We start from the raw sequence: 19607 nt of genomic DNA, 5'->3' as shown, positions 1-19607 counted from the left end.
GGCTGTGGGTTTTTATTTAGTTATTTGTTTAAACTCAGTCGAAGTAGCTGTGATAAGTGACTGTATGACATTGCTATGCATTTGTCGGCATAGTTTTAGAGTATAACTGAGAGACCATGAGAGTCCCTGGAAAAACGCTGGCAGACATATTTTAATAATGTATAAGAGATGTAAACAAACAAACGATTTGTGCTTGAAATTCAGTGTGTCTGTAGGAGAGCTGATTGCATGGCAGTGATGCAGAGTCTAAACACAGTGAATGCTCCTTTAATTATTTAGTTTTACAAGTAGACATCAAACCATGACAAAGCCAATAGCTGAACTACTGGTATTTATATTTTGATAGACTGATGAAATCGTCTCCCAGCTATGATGGTATGGAAACCTCTGCTGCCGTCTGGACCGTACGGCAGACGGAGTACTCCAGATGGCACTGGGTCTCCATTTAGGCCTCTTTTTTCACTTGACTGGCTATATTTGTGGATCCCCTCCAAAGGAAGGTGTTGGGTGGTGGTAGACTTGCGTTTCTGCACCCAAGGGCTTCCGAAATAGACTCTGCAATCAAGGGAGAGATCGGGGTTGCGCCGTCCAAGCTCTGGGCTTGTGTCTGGACTTTGCGCGAGTTCAGAGACTAAAAGAGGAGACACCCGGGAACCCGGCGGAGGAGCACGAGCAGCCCGGTGGCTGAAGCGCGGGCTGCCGCACACCTGCCCCGAACCGAAGCGGCGGATACGCAGCGGCGAGGAGGTGGCAAACTCGGACTCGGAGGAGCTGCACGCTGAGGACTCATGGCTGCGGACCTGCAGCTGCTCCGTGCGCTGGTACAGAATGCAGTTGCCCTTACTTGCGCCATTGCCTTCGGCACAGCTGACGCCCACCTCCCCAGCCTTCTTCTTGGAGGCCTTCCCCACCAGGAGCACCCTTGGCCCTCCTTCAGATTGGGAGAGCTGGTGGTAAGCCCGGCCGGCACCTTCCAGGTCCTCGTATTCCACCAGCACGCTCTCCTCCGTGAGAAGTTCCACGTACCTGCAGCCATACTTCTGGAGCTCGGGCGGGAGCTCTCTCCCGGGCCGGTTCACCCGCACCGCCGTGATGGGGCCGAACGGTTCCAGAATGGCGATGGCGGTCTCCATAACACTCTTGCGATGTCTCGACTTGTCCACGGTCAAGGGCAGATCTGTGAAGTTCCACACCAGCAGGAGTCTGCTGGGCGCCTGAAACAAGACAGACTCTGGCACTGGCTCTAATCTGCGCACTTTATTTCCTTCCTCATTTACCTCCAGCTTTGAAGAATGACGTAGAGCGTGCGCTGTGACGCGCCAGTCTTTGGTCAAGTGCTTTATCTGCCAACAGGTAAAATTAACAAGTCATTTACTGCTAGCCATGCATGTGAAACCAAAGGAATATGTAAGAAATATCTAAAATATTCAGTTTTAAAAAGAAAATATTTTGTTTTAATTTAAAACATGGTTATATGCTTGAAATTACACAAATGTGTATGGCACAGTTTTAAAAAACATTAATGTCCACAATTTAACTGAGTACATTTTATGGATAACTGAGCAATGTGCAAAAGTATTGCAAACGTAAAGTAAGAATGAATATTCTCATAACGCTACTAAAGAAACACAGACATCAGTTGAAGGAAGCAATTTTTTTTTTACCTTTTTAAAAGATGTCAGTAACTTAATATTGACATAGCCCATCTTATTTCGTCTTACGTGTTTTAAAAGGAAAGCATCCTTAGTCAGATTCTCATCAGAAAGGTAATGTTCAATCTGGGAGACTATACTTTGTATGAGACCAGCATCTAGCGGTAGCCAGTCAATGTCTTCAGCATTCTCGTGGGAAAACGTGAAACATCTGAAGAGGGCAAAAGGATCCAATTATATGAATAATTATAATATATTATAATTAGAATTAGAATAATATTTACATGCAATTATATGACTAACGGAAATTCTTCACAATTATCTAAGCAATGCGAGAAATGAAAGGAGAGCATACTTATCGTTTTTAGCACCATCCATTCTGTGTTCTGATTAAGAGGTAGCGGGCTTTGTGGCTCGGGCTTTCACTGCTGTCCCTCTCATCGCTGACAGTTGGAAAATGCTTAATTATAATCCTCAGGGCTTGAATAGCCTGCACTCTGCTCACCTGCTTTCAACGTTTTACTTTAGTGTTAGAAATCTGCTGGTTACTCCCACACCACTGACACGGTCTTTCAGCATCCAGCCAATCGATAGCGTCTACAAAGACAATGCTGTAATGTGGTATTTCCATTTCAGGATATTTCCACTCAGTGACATCACATAAGGGCCCAAAAAGCTGCACTCTTGACAAAAATAGTTTTTTGAAGTAGATTATTAGTTTACCCTAAAATAAAACCTAACCTGCAGTACACTCCATCCAAGGGAGAAAACTGGCAGGCAGTAATGTACTTGAATACAAACAAATGCAACTGCATAATAAAGAAAATTATCAACTCCCTGGTCATTTGATAAACACAAACAATTTAATGCAAAAATGAATAATTTGGTCTCATTTTTTATTGAAATTTTAACAATTTAGTCTTAATGTGCTAAAAATAAAGACTCTAGAGTACTCTGCTTTATTATCAAAGTGTTTCTTTGGTAATTGTTAAAGATGCACAACCTTCTTAGCACTTGATTCTAAAGGAATTAAAAACTATGAATGTTTTCAATGCTTTTGATGTGCTTGGCAGTCACATGGCTGGTCCCAGCAACAGACTAGTAAATAACAAGCCTGTGCAATGCACGGCAGAAATGAACAAGATTTTCCTGGCCTCCCAGCGTGACACTTCCTGGTTTAGCACTATGCAACATTCCACAGCTCTTGCTTACTCGACATTAAATGGGGTTCAGCACCCACCCACCCACACCGTTTTTAAACTGACAGTGAAATTATACTATACTTTGTCTATACTCTTCCACCTCTTCCTCTGACATTTAAGAGCACACATTTCAGCGTGTTACTCACAAATAGACAGGAGAGCTGCTGTGGAACGTGTTGGGCAACTGCTCAAGGGACTGGGAGCATGTGAATCTGTAAATGGTGTACTGGGATGCCTGGCTATGGAGACTGGGATGCCTGGCTATGGAGACTGGGATGCCTGGCTATGGAGACTGGGAGCACTGGCTATGGAGACTGGGATGCATTGGCTATGGAGACTGGGATGCATTGGCTATGGAGACTGGGATGCATTGGCTATGGAGACTGGGATGCATTGGCTATGGAGACTGGGATGCATTGGCTATGGAGACTGGGATGCATTGGCTATGGAGACTGGGATGCATTGGCTATGGAGACTGGGATGCATTGGCTATGGAGACTGGGATGCCTGGCTATGGAGACTGGGATGCCTGGCTATGGAGACTGGGATGCCTGGCTATGGAGACTGGGATGCATGGCTATGGAGACTGGGATGCCTGGCTATGGAGACTGGGAGCACTGGCTATGGAGACTGGGATGCCTGGCTATGGAGATTGGGATGCCTGGCTATGGAGACTGGGATGCATGGCTATGGAGACTGGGATGCCTGGCTATGGAGACTAGGAAGACTGGCTATGGAGACCGACATACAGACACACTGACTACCAGTGCTGACATGCCTTTGAGCACTTCAACTCATCCTACATGCGTTGGGGATACTACACCCACACCCACACACACACACACACACAGTTGCAACCTACAGTTGAGAGAAAAGGTTTGTGAAGTTTCTGTATGAATGTCACTTAAAATATGATCTTATCATGAAAGTCATATTGGTAACTAATTTGAAATAATACACAATGCAGTGCCATATCTTCATTAAAAAGGCTTACTCAGGTAAGTGGTGATTAGAATTAAGTAAACACTTAGATAATAATGTTCTAATCACTGGCAGTAACTTTAACCAAACAACATAGCCAGTAGTTAGGAGGAATCTGGGTATATTTCTTAATACAAAACTTTCATTTTATGCCTAATTTTGGAATGTCTTGCTTTGCAGCCTGTTTCAGATCATGCTACAGCATTTCACTGGGACTAAGGTCAACACTTTTTCTGTGTGTGCTACTTTGTGGATGATTTACTCCCGTGTTTTGGATTACTGTCACGCTGCATGACTGAATTTATTTCAAGTTTTAGACCACAGACAGATGCCGTGGCATTCAGCTGTAGGATTCCCTCATATAGTTTGGAATTCACTGGCCTTTTCAATGACAGTAAGCCAACCAGGCCCCCAAGGCAGCAAAAGCACCATCACACCATCATATTCCCCCCATGCTTCAAAATTTAGGTTTAGATCTTTGGTGGTATACAGTGTTCTTCAAATAACGTCACAAACCCACAGAAGAACAGGGGGTAACTTTTCACATTTTGTTCCAGGAAAGAGGAAAGAAAAGTTCAGTAAATATCAACATGTTTTTGCCAGCTTACTCTTTTGTGGGACCTCACCACAATCCAAACACTTTACATTCTATACTGCCCCCAGTCCTGTTCTGTAGTACTAGACACTGACGTATCTGAGAAAGATGTCTGATCCGAATAACAGATACCTTGAACTCACCAGCACAACATAACCACCGGGTTCCACAATACATAGTCATTGCTCAGGATTGGCTGGTATGCTGATTTAGAAGGAGTCTGTGGAGGCTGAACTCAAAAAGACAAAACGAAAGAAGATGACCTATTGCACACATATACAATGCACTGACCTATTTTAAGAATAATTAATGTGATCACATACAGTGATGAATTTGACTGTGCTTGTCATATTATTCAAGATGCATTACAGTCTCCAAATGCATATTGCTCCATTAAGTTGTCATCTGATCACACTTGTAATATCTTTTCATTATAACTCATTTGTAAACAAAGTGAATAGGGTGTTCTTTCTTATAACATGCTTTTTATTTAATAGTAGATTGAGCACAAGAATATCTGATGTGTTATAGATGGTAATACCTGAGATCAAACATGCTTAATATATTTATATATTTCATTATGTTTATATATTACATTTCAATTAGACTATATGAAAAGATATTATTATATTAATGTTTTGATATTTTATCAATTAGATAAAAACATTATACAACTCATTAACAGACTGTTTCAAAAAATATACACATATCAAAATTATTTCACCTACAAGAGGGTGTGCTTTATCACCATTATTGTTTTGCCTTTCACTGAGCCGTTTGCTTCCTCCATCCGACAGGGTAATAAAATCTCAGGTATTCAGTCGAAGAAATACCACCATAAAATCAGTTTATATACAGATGATGTTTTACTACATATTACTAATCATTCATAGTTCCTCCCATCAGTTCATAATCTGATAAACAATTATAGCAAGGTGCCTGGATACTCTATCAACAGGCTGAAATCTGAGCTTGTACCTCTAAATAAATTCATCCAGGATGTCTAAGTCTGGGACATACCATCCAAACATTCCGCACAATCCATTAAATACCTTGGTATTCACACTTGCTCAAACCTAAATGATCTATATAAACTCAACTATGTCTCCTTACTGCAAGAAATAAAAGATTACCCTTATCTTTAATTGGCCAAATATCAACAATTAAAATAAATAATCTTAAAATTAACTACTTTTTTATGACCCGTGCCACCCCAACTTCAGGCTGTGTTTTTCCTCTTTGTGCAAATACAAAGCTCTATTGGAAGCAGCAAAAGTCTTGAATGAAATTATCTACCCTCCAGCCTATGTCTCTTGGATGACTTGGAGTGCCACATTTTTATTAATATTTCTTATATCAGCAACTGCTTTGCATTACGTACTGGACAAGTGCCACAAACCAACCATGGTTAGATATCGAGGACAGACATTAACAGCATTACCTTCAAAGACAAAAGGTACATAAATACAACACACAACCTTAAATGCAAAATCCTATGATAAAAATTAAAATCTTTAATCATAGCCATCTCCCTCTGATCAAAGCCCTTATGGAATAATCCTATGTTGCTAATAAACAGTAAACCCTCCATATTTCCAGGTTGGACTCAAGAGGAGCGATTTACCTGCCAGTTATTGTCTGATGGCTTGATACATACATTGCAAACTAGACACACAGGCATCTTTCATAACCTCATTACAGTAGACCTAACATACTACAAGTTTATAATCTGGCAGTCTGTAGCAGACTAGTGTTCTGGACACATGTTTTATCCTGAACGTAGAAGGAAAAAAACTTTTCAATGGAGAAGCCAATGACAGTGGTGAATGTGTCTTAATCTGGAGGCAAACAAACTGTCCTTTAAATTATGCCATGGTTATTGTAGCACTAATACCAGTACCAACGATACTAATAAACTTAGTTATATTAAAAGCTTTTTATTTATATTTCTTTACATTATGGTTGCGGAAGAGTAAATTAAAACATATCTTTTAGGTCATAATAATGGGCTAATCAAAATTGAGATTAAAATTTTAAAAAATACTTTTCAGTTGGTGGATCTTCTACAAATTGTCAAATTCACAGTCCAGTAAAAAAAAAAAATAAAATAAAAAAATAAAAATAAAAAAAAGGGAAAACTTTGGGTATGGTTTCTAAGTCAAATACCACGTGTTATTGGCGCACAGCAAACTGCATTCCGCTTATTTTGAATTTAGTCTCGGGCTCTCAGTTAAAAACGGCTCGTTTCATTGACGTTGCCTATTGGTTTGCTGGAGTCACGTGACTAGCGAATCCTGACGAGCGGCCATATTAGTCAAACCCATTCTTTCATTCGGCTGGAACACAAAGTAAGGTATAGACATGAGATTTGTGGTTTTTAAACCGTTTTTCTCCTGTTAGGTTTTGCATCATTAATGCGCTGCCTTTTATGTAATATTAAATTAAGATTAACTGTGTGCATTCATATTTATTTTAAAGAAAAATATGCTGTAGTAAGCTCTTATTTAATAATTACTGTATGTGACCATTCTCGTAAGATAGATGGCTAACGTCGTTTTTATCTTGATACTACATATTTAGTGCTCTCGAATATTTTTTTTCCAACGTTAAACACATTTATATAGGTTAGTTCAGCGCAAACCTAATCATATCATTCCTAATTTTATTTTAGCTTGTTGTGTTACAATGGCGACTGCAACTTCTACCCCGGCCGGCCAAAGAATGAGCACCCGCGCGACCGGCGGCAGCACTCCTCTGAGCCCCAGGAGGATAACAAGACTGCAAGAAAAGGAGGAGCTGAGCAACCTGAATGACCGCTTGGCCGTTTATATCGATAAGGTTCGGAGCCTCGAGTCCGAGAACAGCGTGCTTTACCTGCAGATATCCGAGAAGGAGGAGGTCAGGAGCCGAGAGCTGTCCGGTTTGAAGACGCTGTACGAGTCCGAGCTCGCCGACGCGAGGAGGTCTCTCGATGATACTGCCAAGGACCGCGCAAGGCTGCAGATTGAACTGGGAAAGCTCAAGACCGAGCATGACCAGTTACTCCAGAAGTAAGTTGCGTGTCTCTTTGTATCGTGGCCGATTGATCCAGCCTATTTGAACGAAGCGCTGGCTTAATCACTAGATACGCTGGCACCATGTGCGCTCCGTACGGCGACGTTTGAACAATGGCCCGCCAGTTGTAACCTGTCATGAATGGTCGGGGTACATTTGTATCCAACAAATATTAAAAGTATTTTTGTTATCCGTCTGCCCAGGTCTGCACCTTGTTCAGTCTAGTGAGACGGCTTATTTCAGTTGAAAAACTTTTGTATACAATTACACACGCACGAACTGTTGGTTAATAGTAATCGTCTTTGAATGTCATTGCAATCGCGGGTTTTGAAGGCATACTGCGTTTGGCGCTAGTGTAAAATATTACTAATGGGCATCCGGATGTGTATGTCTGAAGTTTGGACTTCAAGTGCCACACCTTTTTTGGGGATTGGGGGAGGGTAACCACAGCCGCTTAGCACTAGTGCGCCATTCCCATGCATATGTATGGTATGCGTAGGGTTCATGCCAGTACCGCGTACTTTTACATTTCTTTTGTGGAAAGTGAAATCTGCAGGTAGTCTGTATTGTCTAACTCGCGACTTTGTGCAGGACTACTTTACGACCATATAGTGTCTTATCTAGGTAGCGATAAGTAAGTTTGTTTTTGACTCTCCCGAAACAGTATCTTACCCTCCTGAAGCGCGAGTTATGTATATTTTTTCTTTCTTCCAGACGGTTGGACAAACTGGAGTATACTGAATCTCATTTTACACCATCTGTGTCGAGCTGTATAAAATCTGTCCCACCGCACGTCAGTGAATTATCGCGTGGGGTTCAGTCACTTTGTTTTTCCTTTCATAACGTGGTTACGTCATATCAACCCACAGCAGTTGATCACTGGATGGACATGACGTCGTAAGATCCTCATAGGCGTGTTGATGACGTTGCCGGCTGGCTCCGCCCACATGCTTTGCGCTGGTGTCTGTGGCACATTAGAGGGGACGCGGTCCCGAGTGCCTGGTTACCTTAGATTTCTTGACCGCGTTTTCATAATTAATCGCATTCATTGCCCATACTTATCGTAGAAGCTCTTGTGGGGTTTTTTGTTTGTTTTTTAATAAATTTATTTATTTTTATTTATTTATTTTTATAATGAAAGAAAGTGATTAGTCTTGGACACATGCTCAACAATAATTATCTTAAGATGACTAAATATTTTTGTTTGATATTTTACAACTCAAAGCATTGCTCATGGTTGAATATGTCTGCACTCTTCAAAAAGTTTTAAGGATTATCCCACCACCAATATCTTTGAATAATGGCCCTGGTAATGCTATACTTTAAGCTTTGTAAGTCCAACTAAAATCTGTTTTAAAAACTATAAATATAATTTTAAATGGGACACTTTCAAATGATTAGTAATACTTTGATTAGTACTTTTGGGATATGAATTTGTGGTCACATTGAGTTTGAGAAAGGTGCTATAATATTTATTACAGCAAGATACAAGCCTGCATTTATATACAGTGTTCTAGTTTGTACTTCATTTATCTTCCTCCACAGTTGATTTATATTAGCTTGGAGCACTGTGTTAAAATGTTTATTAAATCTGAACAAATGGTTAGATAGCAAAGTACATTTAAAACCACAGCCTGATGCTCCTAAGGGTTGTCCTTTTCATCTCCTTTACTTGGTATTTGGTTTTAACTTGATGGCAGTCTCCTAGAAGTATCAGCACAGTCAATGGTAAACAAGCAGTTACTTTAAGTTGCTCCAGTCGTTTGCCTCCTTAAAGCTTCTGCAAACTTGGTGGATTCTGGTATTCCTTTGGCTCTGATTGTGTCCCTTGGTTCTTTCACTTAATTTTACACATCTCTTTTAATTATGGTGTAGTATCTGGGGTTATGTGTAACATACTGAAGTATGAGAACTCATGGGTCTGTTCTGACTGTTCAGTATATACTCCAGAAAGGACAAAAATCTATGAATGGGTGTTGGGTCTGACAGGATGGAGGATCGTCCCCTTCCGCCTTCCTCTGTTTTCCCCTTATCCTGGACGTCTGCCATGTGTGCATCACCTAACTAGAATTATTCAGCTATTATGATCAGTCTGGCTGCTAAATGGCACTTTGGTCATGGAGAGAGAATTTGGAGGTTGAGCCCCAAGCAGTGCAAATAATGATGCATGTTGACTACTAGACTACTATGCCCATTATCAAGCTCCATTCAAATGCACATGCCTGGGGGGCCTGTTATCACAGAAATCTGTCTCTGGAATGAGATTTGGGTTATTGTCTTGTGCAATATGTCTGTGACAGTTTTCTGGTTTCCTTGTTAAAAAAAAAAAAAGTATAAAGCCTTTTTTTTTAAAATCAGTCGATGCCTAAGCTATAGGCAAAGATGTTGGCTGCATTCCTTACCTGTAAATGACTTAACATGTTAACAGTAGTAATCCAGTGTATACTTGTTAGATTGTAGGCATTTACTCAAGTTCTTTTAATGTAGTAGAAGTTTCTTATTTGTAATATCAGCTAAAGTTGTGTTCTGGCGCCTGTCTTTTATAGCCTTTGTTTCCATCTGTGTTTAATGGGTTATACTCCTGAGTTAAACAGGTGTGCCGATATATTACCATTGAACTTGTGCAAAAATCCCTAGTGAAAAATTCAATGGTCCTTTTAAAAAGCTCAGGAAATGTAAAGCCAGTCCTTTTTGTAATGTATTAGATGCTTAACTTGAATCAGTGCAAGTCACTTGACTGACTAGACCAAAATGCTCACTCTTGCCACCTGTTCTGAGAGTTGAATAGACTCCCTTTTACTTCTAACGGTCGTCTCTCTGTGTGCCGCGGTGTGCTCTTAGCCTGGATCTGTTGGTACAAGTATGTGGTGTTGGTGTCTCAACATTTCTCATAAATCACAAAGTCTTGTGTTTAAAACCAATGATGGGAAGAGAGTTAATTATATATGAGAAATGTTTGTAGGGAAGTAAACATGTGAAATCTCTGCTGAAGTGTATGTGAAGTAATGTCTTTCTCTGTGTGGCTTGATGAACATTAACATATTTATTTGCATTTCTGTTGATAGTTTTCATGCTTCTTTTTAGGGCGTTAGAGAGCCGTTAATTGGCCTGTTTCTTGGTTGTGGGTTATCTAGTGTTGTGATGGTGCAGCCTCTCAATCTTTGAGTGAGGTGACAGCTGCAAAATGTTGATGCAGGTCTTCTTACTTGGCCAGCTGCTCACATTCAGTAGGAAACTGTCCCTTTGTCCAGGTCTTACAGTTGCAGGACATTTGTCACCAAAAGCTTTGCAGAGTTGTTGATCATTTATATACAAGCTAGCCACAGTCAGGGCATATTGCCCTGATCCAATTATCTGTGCATCTGTACTTTTCATGGCTTTGTCCTTTTTGTAATGAACTTCCTTTATATAAATGAGCTTTGGTCAGAAATGACAAAGGTGTGTGTGTGTGTGTGTGTGTGTGTGTGTGTGTGTGACAGTTTTAGCTCACTCATGACGGGGGGCCCTCAATTCCTTCTCTAAAACTTCCAGCCAACATGACACAGCTGTTTTTTTTTTTTGTTTGTTTGTTTTTTTTAACAATGGTGCCAAGTATGTGTGAGTGATTGATTGATTGTCATGTTCAGAAGGTGGTATTTGTAACATAAGCATGTTCCATAAGCTAGATACATTAGTAAAATCCTTGTGCAGTGAGGTGTCTGTAGCCATTACAGAATTCTGTAGGGGTTCCTCATGATGTGAGGGCGTTAAACTGCCTAGTTATACACTTTCCAGTTCTTACAGAATTCCACACATGCATAATTAAACACACATTACCTTAAACACAGCTGAAACTTATTACTTTGTTGGCTTGCTTGGTTTGAACCCAAATGCTAAGGTGAACTCAAGTATGTAATCTTAAAGGTACTAGTGAGGAGACATGGCTTTACTCAGAAGTGTGATGCTGAAATGTGACTGTATGCAAAGTAGCATGAAACCTCCTTTAATTTGTGATGGTGCTAGTTAGAACACAGCTTTGTGATTGCTGATATTATTCTGCTAAATGTTTTCAGTGGAGTTGCACATGTATCCAATGCATGAAGACCCTGTGGTTGGTTGGTTTGTTTTGTTTTGTTTTTTTTTTAACAGCTATATATACTAGTAAATGTGACTATCTAGAAGAATGTACTAGAGCCTCTACTAAAATGTTTGCTTGAATACAGCAGTGCACAGACTTCAGTAACAGACCCAGTTTGCTCACATGGGCTATTCAGAAGTGGGAGTGCCACAAATGCCTAACGTGCAGTCCTCAATCGACCCTTAGATTAGGAGACTGTAAGATTTTTACGTGCATAACTTCGTAGTCTGTAGAAACCAACACTTCTTGATGGTTTTTGAATGGAGACTTCTGAGGTTGTTTTGTCTCTGATTACAGGAAGTCTTGTAACATTTGAGGCATTAACGAATGATAATTAAATTGGGTTAGCTGTGTTTATCCTATTTCATTCTTTATATGAAATTTAAGCTGTGTGAATGTTATCTGTTGTGCTATACATCTCCCACTCCCTCTCTCTGTAATGTGTGTACTTAAGTTTCTAGGAAAATGTAATGTTGGAAGATAACACTTAACACTTTTAAATGAAGGAGCGTAGCCATTTGATGCTTCCTTCTCTGTGAGAGAAGGTAAAAGTCCAGCCAGCAATGCTGCCAGTGTGAAACCAGGATTTGTTTTGGTTGGTTTGTGTGAATAAGTGAACCCCGACATTACCCTGTAGTGAGGAACTGAGCTGATAACATTGACTGTGGCAGGCTGGCGTCTGTTCTGTGGTAATCTTTTCAGTGGGACACGCCCTTACTGGTTTCCATTGAATGATCACAGGCCCACCCTCTGAATATAATGCCACTCAACCATCCTGCTGAGCCTCCCTCGATATAATCAATTTGGAATCGGCACAAAGGGCCTTGTAGTCCGAGTCATCTGGGTTTCCACATTTGACCAGGTTCTCTACCCTCCCCCATAAAACCTAAGCAGGCTGGTGACTGTTGGTTTTGTTTAGCAAGCTACCCCCTTACCAGAAAGGTGCATGTGTGCACTCCTGGCCTCTGGAGGTTGACGGTGAGCCTTGTGTTTGCGCTTGTAGCTATGCCAAGAAAGACACCGACCTGGCGGTTTCGCAGGCCCGGCTGAAGGACGTGGAGGCCCTGCTGAACACTAAGGAGGCCAGCCTCAACACTGCCCTCTCTGAGAAGAAAGGCCTGGAGGGCACACTGGCTGACATGCAAGCCCAGATACAAGAGGTATGCCTCTCTCTTTGTAACTCTGTCGTGTGTTGTAGTGCTTTTGTCCTGTCAGTTTCTGATTTAAGCTGATTTTAATGTTTGAAGTATTTAAGATGCTATGATATCACTGCCCATGATTGAGGGGCGGGGGGAGGTTCACATGGTGATTTGAGCTTTACTCCCATGTCATGGCCTCCAGCTGGAGGTGAGCCTGGCCTCTGCCAAGAAGCAGGTGGGTGAGGAGACTCTGCTGAGGGTGGACCTGGAGAATCGTTGCCAGAGCCTGGTGGAGGAGCTCGACTTTCGCAAGAACATGTTTGAGGAGGTAAGTGCCATGCTCTGCTTGCGGTTTTTCAGCTTGTAAATTTTATCAGAACCATCTCATGGAATACCTTCAGTAGTCATACTAATAAATCTTTTCCAAGTAATCCACATCTTAGTACTCTGAGAGGTCAGCAGGTTCAAAACAAGGGTGGAATGTGCTGAGCTGATGATGCTGAACTTAACCCTGTACCATAAGAAAAGGCTCAACAAGACCAGTGTCTTAACAATCATGGCAGTTACATGCTAGTGTCCTTTTTAACATGAAAATGTGAGTTCTGCTACTGGGTCCTCCCACCAAGGAGGGAGTCCTTCAGTGTTGAAAGCTGACAGATTGTAGTTCTTTGTTATTAGGAGGAAGACCCACCCTTCCCTCCTTTTTATATACTTAATTTGCTTTATTCAGTTAAATCCTTGTTTGTTTTCTGAATATGAAAATGAAAACAGTTGTAAGTTGAAACATGCTAGGCAGCAGCGTGAGCCATGGTCCATCCAACACGCCCTCATATCTCCCCACTTTATCAACTTCTGCAAGGTGCCCAGACGAGTGTATTCCCAACACAACAATCAGCGGTGGCACCAAACTCGATAGCAGCAGCAGGAAACAGTTATTCCCTTTTATCACTGAGTATTTCAGAAAGCACCGTCATCACTGCGTTGTTTTCTCACCGCTCTAACCCCAACGTTGACAGTGCCGAGGCTGCCCACGTGCTCACCAACCCCCCTCTCTTCTCGCCATGCCTGCAGGAAATTAAGGACACTCGGCGCAGGCACGAGACCAGGCTGGTGGAGGTGGACTCGGGTCGGCAGATGGAGTACGAGTTCAAGCTGGCCCAGGCCCTGTCCGAGATGCGCCAGCAGCATGACGACCAGGTCAAGCTCTACAAGGAGGAGATGGAGCAGACGTACATGGCCAAGGTGAAGCTCGCACCACCGACTTTGCAAGTGTGTTCTCATAGTGGCGGGATGGTGTAGAGCAGTCTTTTATGCCTTAGCCCCATGTGTAGTTTTAATGACATTTTAAGGGGTGTTTGCAGACTGCATGTGTAGAGCAGGACTGGTTGAAGCAGGGTGCAGGCTGAAATGAGGGTGCGCAACTCTTTCCTGAAAGTTGCAATGAATGGTTTATGAACACACACACACACACACACCCTACAAAAGTGTGAGCATGTGAATGAGATTATGAACACTAGATATCTTTGTGGTGAGATTCAGTGAGATAACCCTGGAGTGAAATCACTGTGGGATTTTCAAGTAGAAACTGAATGGGTTTTTGCATGTTGCATTATGCTACAGCAGAAGTAATGCATAAATATTTCACTTTGTTAAATTCTACTTGATGCACTAGAACGTCATGTTTACACAAGTAGTAATCTGCTTTGTACAGAGTTTCCAAATCTATGTCAAGATAACTGACAGATTTCCAAAAATCTCATTCGAAATGAGATCTGTGCAGTCACACATGACGCCTGCGATTCCTGTACATCTTCTCATCTCTCGCTCTCTGCATGCGTAGTCCAAAAGTGCAGCGTTTCCTCACAGCTGTCGAGCGGGCGGCCCCGCTCTTCAGTTCCTCTTTCTGGTGGCTTATTAGGCTCGAGGGAACAGATCTGTCATAAGCCGCTGTACTGTTGTGCTTTACAGCTGGAAAACGTGCGTCTGTCATCGGAGATGAACAGCAGCTCGGCCAGCATGGCGCGCGAGGAGCTGAGAGAATCTGTGCTGAGAGTGGAGAGCCTGGCTGCACAGCTGGCCAGCTTGCAGAAAGAGGTATGCCACTTCTCTCCGGGAGTGCGGGGGCAACCCATTTCGGAGACCAGGGTTTATGAAAATGGTCACCCTATGCTTTTATTGTTGGGCGTGTACTGTGCTGTGTTACAGGTATAAAAGCACTTAGCGACGTGTTTGTAGAGTTAAGGAGCCCTTGCCACACAATGCTGAGGCTTGAGTTACTATTTTTAGAACTTCCTGCTTGGTATGTACATCTGAAGGTTGGGTGCTATCTAGCTAATATACTTCTGCCAGCAGTTGGTTTTGGAAGGTAGAACCTTGCCATTTGTTAGCTTGACTTCCAAGATGGGCTGGGAAGGGCTCCAGAATGTCACTACATGGTGCACTTACAGCTCCACTTGCACATAGCAAAGGTGCCCTGAAACATTTTGGCTTGTTGCATAGTTTGATTCATACCAGCTCTCTGTCTGGTCAGTATTGAAACTGCTGTGTTTGTCAGTTTGTTGTCTCTTCTCATTTTGGCAAGCTGCTTTCTCTCTCCTCTCATCCATGGAAGAGGGACATTTCCCTAAGATTCTGCTCCGGACCCCCCCCCCCCCCCCCCCCCCCCGGCCTCTGTCTCTCTCCTTTCTGTCTGAATGCCTGTGTGTGTGTCTGTGTGTGTAGGCTCGAAGCTGGCAGGAGCGCATCAGTGAGCTGGAGGCGGCCCTGTCCCACGAGAAGGACGTGAGCCGCAGGATGCTGGCGGACAAGGAGCGCGAGATCGCTGAGATTCGGGCCAAGATGCAGCAGCAGCTGGACGAGTATGAGCAGCTGCTGGACGTCAAGCTGGCCCTCGACATGGAGATCAGCGCCTACAGGAAGCTGCTGGAGGGAGAGGAAGAGAGGTCTGAGATGCGTGTGTGTGCGCTCACATGCACAATATATGTACACGCTTGCATTTATATGCAACATGTCAGTAAAGAGAAGGGTAACTAACTGGCCACACTTCTGCCAGATGCAGAGAGCTTTGCCATCCAATCCCACCATCTTACACAGTTCATTCTTTTGTCTTTATACGTTTGCCTTTATTTATTTAGCTTTTTTTTCCCCCCCCTGGCTGCCTTCTCTCTGTCTGTCTCTCTCTCTCTCTCTCTCTCTCTCTCTCTCAGGTTGAAGCTGTCCCCCAGCCCATCGTCTCGCGTGACAGTGTCACGGGCCTCGTCCAGCCGCAGCGTGCGCACCACCCGCGGGAAGCGGAAGCGCGTGGACGTGGAGGAGTCGGAGGCCAGCAGCAGTGTTAGCATCGCCCATTCAGCCTCCGCCACTGGCAACGTGTGCGTTGACGAGCTCGATGTGGATGGCAAATTTATCCGATTGCACAACACGTCTGAGCAGGTGAGATCCGGTGGCGAAAAGCCTTTTCGCCTTTGGTACATTCTGCTTTTGACTGAAGTGTTATTGTGCTGGGATCTGTTGATTAAACTTGTCTTTTGTGTGCCAAAGTCATTCCCTGTAGATACTGCATTTAGGCTTTGTAAGACTAACATACAATGCATGGGCTTTGTTAGGACCAGCCTATGGTGGGATTTGAGATGACCAGAACTATTGGAGATGTTTCTGCTACCTACAAGTTCACTCCCAAATATCTCCTCAAAGCTGGTCAGAAAGTCACTGTAAGTCCTCACTGTGTGTGTGTGTGTGTGTGTGTGTGTGTGTGTGTGCCTGTGTGTGCCTGTGTGTGTAAGTGTAATATAATTTCCATGGTGACTTTCTGAGTATATGCTGTCTGCTTTTTGGAAGATCTGGGCATCCAATGCAGGGGTGAGCGCCAGCCCTCCCACTGACCTCATCTGGAAGAACCAGAGCTCCTGGGGCACAGGAGAAAACGTAAAAGTGGTCCTAACCAATCCCCAGGGAGAGGTAAGGCCCAACGAGCTTTTACTAAAGTGCTGACAGATTTGGACAACTGTAAGCATCTTGTGTAGGGTGCCATTTCCCTTTTTAGTTCACAGCTTTGCTAGTGGTATTGATGATGGCGCTGATGGGCTTCCAAAATGTAATTCCCAGGGTGTCCAGCAGATGATGGTATAGTATAGAGTTCTTGTGACTGTCCCTCAAAAGTGCTGTCCTCCTTTTGCAGGAAGTGGCTGTAAGGAGTACAGTATACAAGACTGCCACAGTAGAGGAGGAGGAAGAGTATGATGAGGGAGTCGAAGTTGTTGAGGAAGAGCTTTTCCACCAGCAGGTTAGATGCTACCTTTCACTATTAGTGTGCTGGGCAGTAACGCAAGTGGCGGCACAAGGGGCTCTGTTTTGTTCAGTATGCCTTAAATTCTAGGCTGTAGCTTCTTACTGCAGGTTCCCCTTGATATTTGGGGAAATGTTTTCTTGCCTGATGGAGTATTTGCTATGCAATTGTATTGCTGTGCTCTGATTCACACAGTGGCATTTTCTTCCAATTTCATCATGGTTTTTTCGAGATAGCGTTGACTGTAAGGGAGAGAGTGAAACCCTGTGTGTGGCTGATCTTTGCAGGGCGATCCACGGGCTACCAAGAAAGGTTGCTCAATCATGTGACCACAGCATGAAACGCTGTCACCCTGCTCCTTCACTACAGCCAGTCTCACCTGCCAACTTTACAAACACCTCAGAACTATTTTTATATCACTAGTGTATTATAAACTGAGTGAAGTCTCTTTTTTTTTCTTTTTTTCTTTTTTTCCCCCCCCCCCTTAGTTTTAAATGATTGTAAACTGAGTTTTTGTATGTGAAGTCATAAAATGACACTTGCTTTGTATGAACCAAATGTTTGTGTGATCAGTGGAGGACTGAGGGCTCAGGCAGTTGGCCAGCTTATTGCAAAATCACCCTGTCCTCCAGGTGCTGTCATTTTTACCTTTTATGTACATCTCCATTTTCTTTTTTTAAGGATAGCATTTTAGTCCTGTTTATAGAAAAGTAACAATTTTGTACTAGTTTTCTAGTTTTTAGCTGGAGAGGTTGTTGCATATTTCACAGTATAGACAGACATGACTGGGGGGGGGGGGTTTAAAAAAAAAAAAAGTTTAATCACTTTTGAAGAGTGAACTGCCATGTGCACACAGCCTCGTTGGTGTTTTGTCAGGGCTATCACCATCATGCAGGACCCTGCGCTGCACTACGGGGGGGTCAGTCTAGTCTCTGACAATCGTCAGATAAATAGCAGTAACAATTGGGCAGACTTTCCTTAGCTGATTCTTGCTGTAAACCCCTCAGTATTATTGTGCTGACTAACAACGTTCAGCTGTGTTTGTTGTGCTGTTTTTCCATCATTAGTATTGTATACAACTCATGCCTCTCCAGCCTGGAGGGCTACTGTTTTGAGTCACTGAACATACCAGTATACACTGAGAATAACTCCCTACAAATGTTAAATTGATAAGTTCGAGCCATTACAATGAAGCTAGAGTAATGATCTCCTTGAGCCACTGTACTACCAGCCGTTTATGTATGCACTATATAAATTGGCCATGAAGTATGTTTTGGTGATCTGAGACAATAATCTGCTTATGCAGCCATGTATCTGTCAAGTATGGAATAATTTACCTCTGATTGATTGAATTGTCCTTTTTGTCCATCTTATCTGACTAGTCTTATGCCTACATTTTGATTTCATTTTTTCTTAGAATTGTGGGTTGTCACTTGCATGCTTATTTTTGCTGTATCCTCTTTGAAACGTTCAATAAATTTTGTTGTATTTTCTATCTGGTCTGCCTTGTTAAGGTTTCTTTCCTCAACCTGGGTGTGTGGGTGTGTGGTAAAGTGACCTTGGGTTCCTTGAATGGTGCTATAACCTCATTCATTCACCTTTTATTACCCACTTCAGGATCAGCTCAAATTCTTTTCCTCTAAAAGTCTTGTTACATGCATCCAATTTATTACAAATTTAATATATGATGTGAGCCAACTGTAGGATTATTAATTTGGTGGTCTGAGTTGATACCTTTTTTTTTTTTCTTGGTGGAAGAGCATATTTTAGGTGTTGCATACAGAGATTTGTTTTATGAGAGTGTTGCTAAATTGAGCAAGTGCAAACCATTTCTCGATTACCAGAAACAATTTGCTTCTTCCCAGACTGACCCAGGATATGAGTCGCAGTCGTAATATCTCGCTTAGCAGGCAGCTTTAGCAGACACGTGTCTTCTCCCAAATGAGATTTTATTTTGAGAATTGTGATTGTCAGAAACAGTTTAGATCTGCATTTGTAAGGAAATGCACAAGGACCCAGAGTTGAGCACCACACCATAGTAAATCAAATTATTTTGCTTACTGTGTATTTTTATTTAATAGAAATGAACACTGAATGGAACTCTTTCCATATAACAACCTTTTCTATGTGTTTTAAATGCCATTTTGCATTATATAACATTTTCTCAAAATCAAAAGCAAGTCACTTTGTTGGATCAAAGTTCACTTAGTTTATCCTGGCCAGTTAAACTTTCAATGCTACAAATAAGCAATCAAATGTAAGTTTATGGTTCAATAACTCCTTTATTATTAATTTAATTCTCTTGAACGTTAGTTTATATGGGGCAAAAGATGCATAATCGGATTGAGAACTGCAGTTGGCTAATGCCCGCCTTAAAGCATGTTGGACAGTAAAGACCAATGCATAGATTGCAGTCAGGCCTTAGTAGGCAGTAATGGCAAGTACAGAATGAAAATGTCAACTTTGGAAATAACTTGAAATACTTGAGCATGTCCACTGAGTAAACAGACCAAAAGAATAAGTAACATACATTGCAATAAGATTTAATTGTTTTCCCTTTCATTAAGATCCACATTTGACAC

The 19607-nt window shown here is 42.3% G+C and overlaps 2 protein-coding genes across 2 annotated transcripts; one reads left to right on the top strand and one right to left on the bottom strand.

Moving 5' to 3' along the window:
- Positions 1–332: 332 nt before the first annotated feature.
- Positions 333–2242, bottom strand: LOC113589015 (la-related protein 6-like). The gene is made up of 3 exons (XM_027028459.2): positions 2008–2242; positions 1665–1863; positions 333–1343 (listed from the first exon to the last, which is right to left on the bottom strand). Exons 1-3 carry the CDS (start codon positions 2028–2030, stop codon positions 333–335), a joined length of 1233 nt encoding a protein of 410 aa, XP_026884260.2. The 5' UTR covers positions 2031–2242.
- Positions 2243–6768: 4526 nt separating this feature from the next.
- lmnb1 (lamin B1) lies at positions 6769–18525 on the top strand. The gene is made up of 12 exons (XM_027028470.2): positions 6769–6783; positions 7102–7480; positions 12605–12761; positions 12943–13068; positions 13812–13982; positions 14709–14834; positions 15462–15682; positions 15947–16172; positions 16346–16450; positions 16578–16697; positions 16918–17022; positions 17313–18525. The coding sequence occupies exons 2-12, from the start codon at positions 7116–7118 to the stop codon at positions 17352–17354; spliced, it is 1764 nt and encodes a 587-aa protein (XP_026884271.2). The 5' UTR covers positions 6769–6783; positions 7102–7115; the 3' UTR covers positions 17355–18525.
- Positions 18526–19607: the final 1082 nt, after the last annotated feature.

This window comes from Electrophorus electricus, chromosome 17 (assembly GCF_013358815.1).
Source record: "Electrophorus electricus isolate fEleEle1 chromosome 17, fEleEle1.pri, whole genome shotgun sequence".
NCBI classification, from domain to species: domain Eukaryota; kingdom Metazoa; phylum Chordata; class Actinopteri; order Gymnotiformes; family Gymnotidae; genus Electrophorus; species Electrophorus electricus.
The sequence above is the reverse complement of the archived record's forward strand: the minus strand, read 5'-3'. Positions and strand labels throughout refer to the sequence as shown.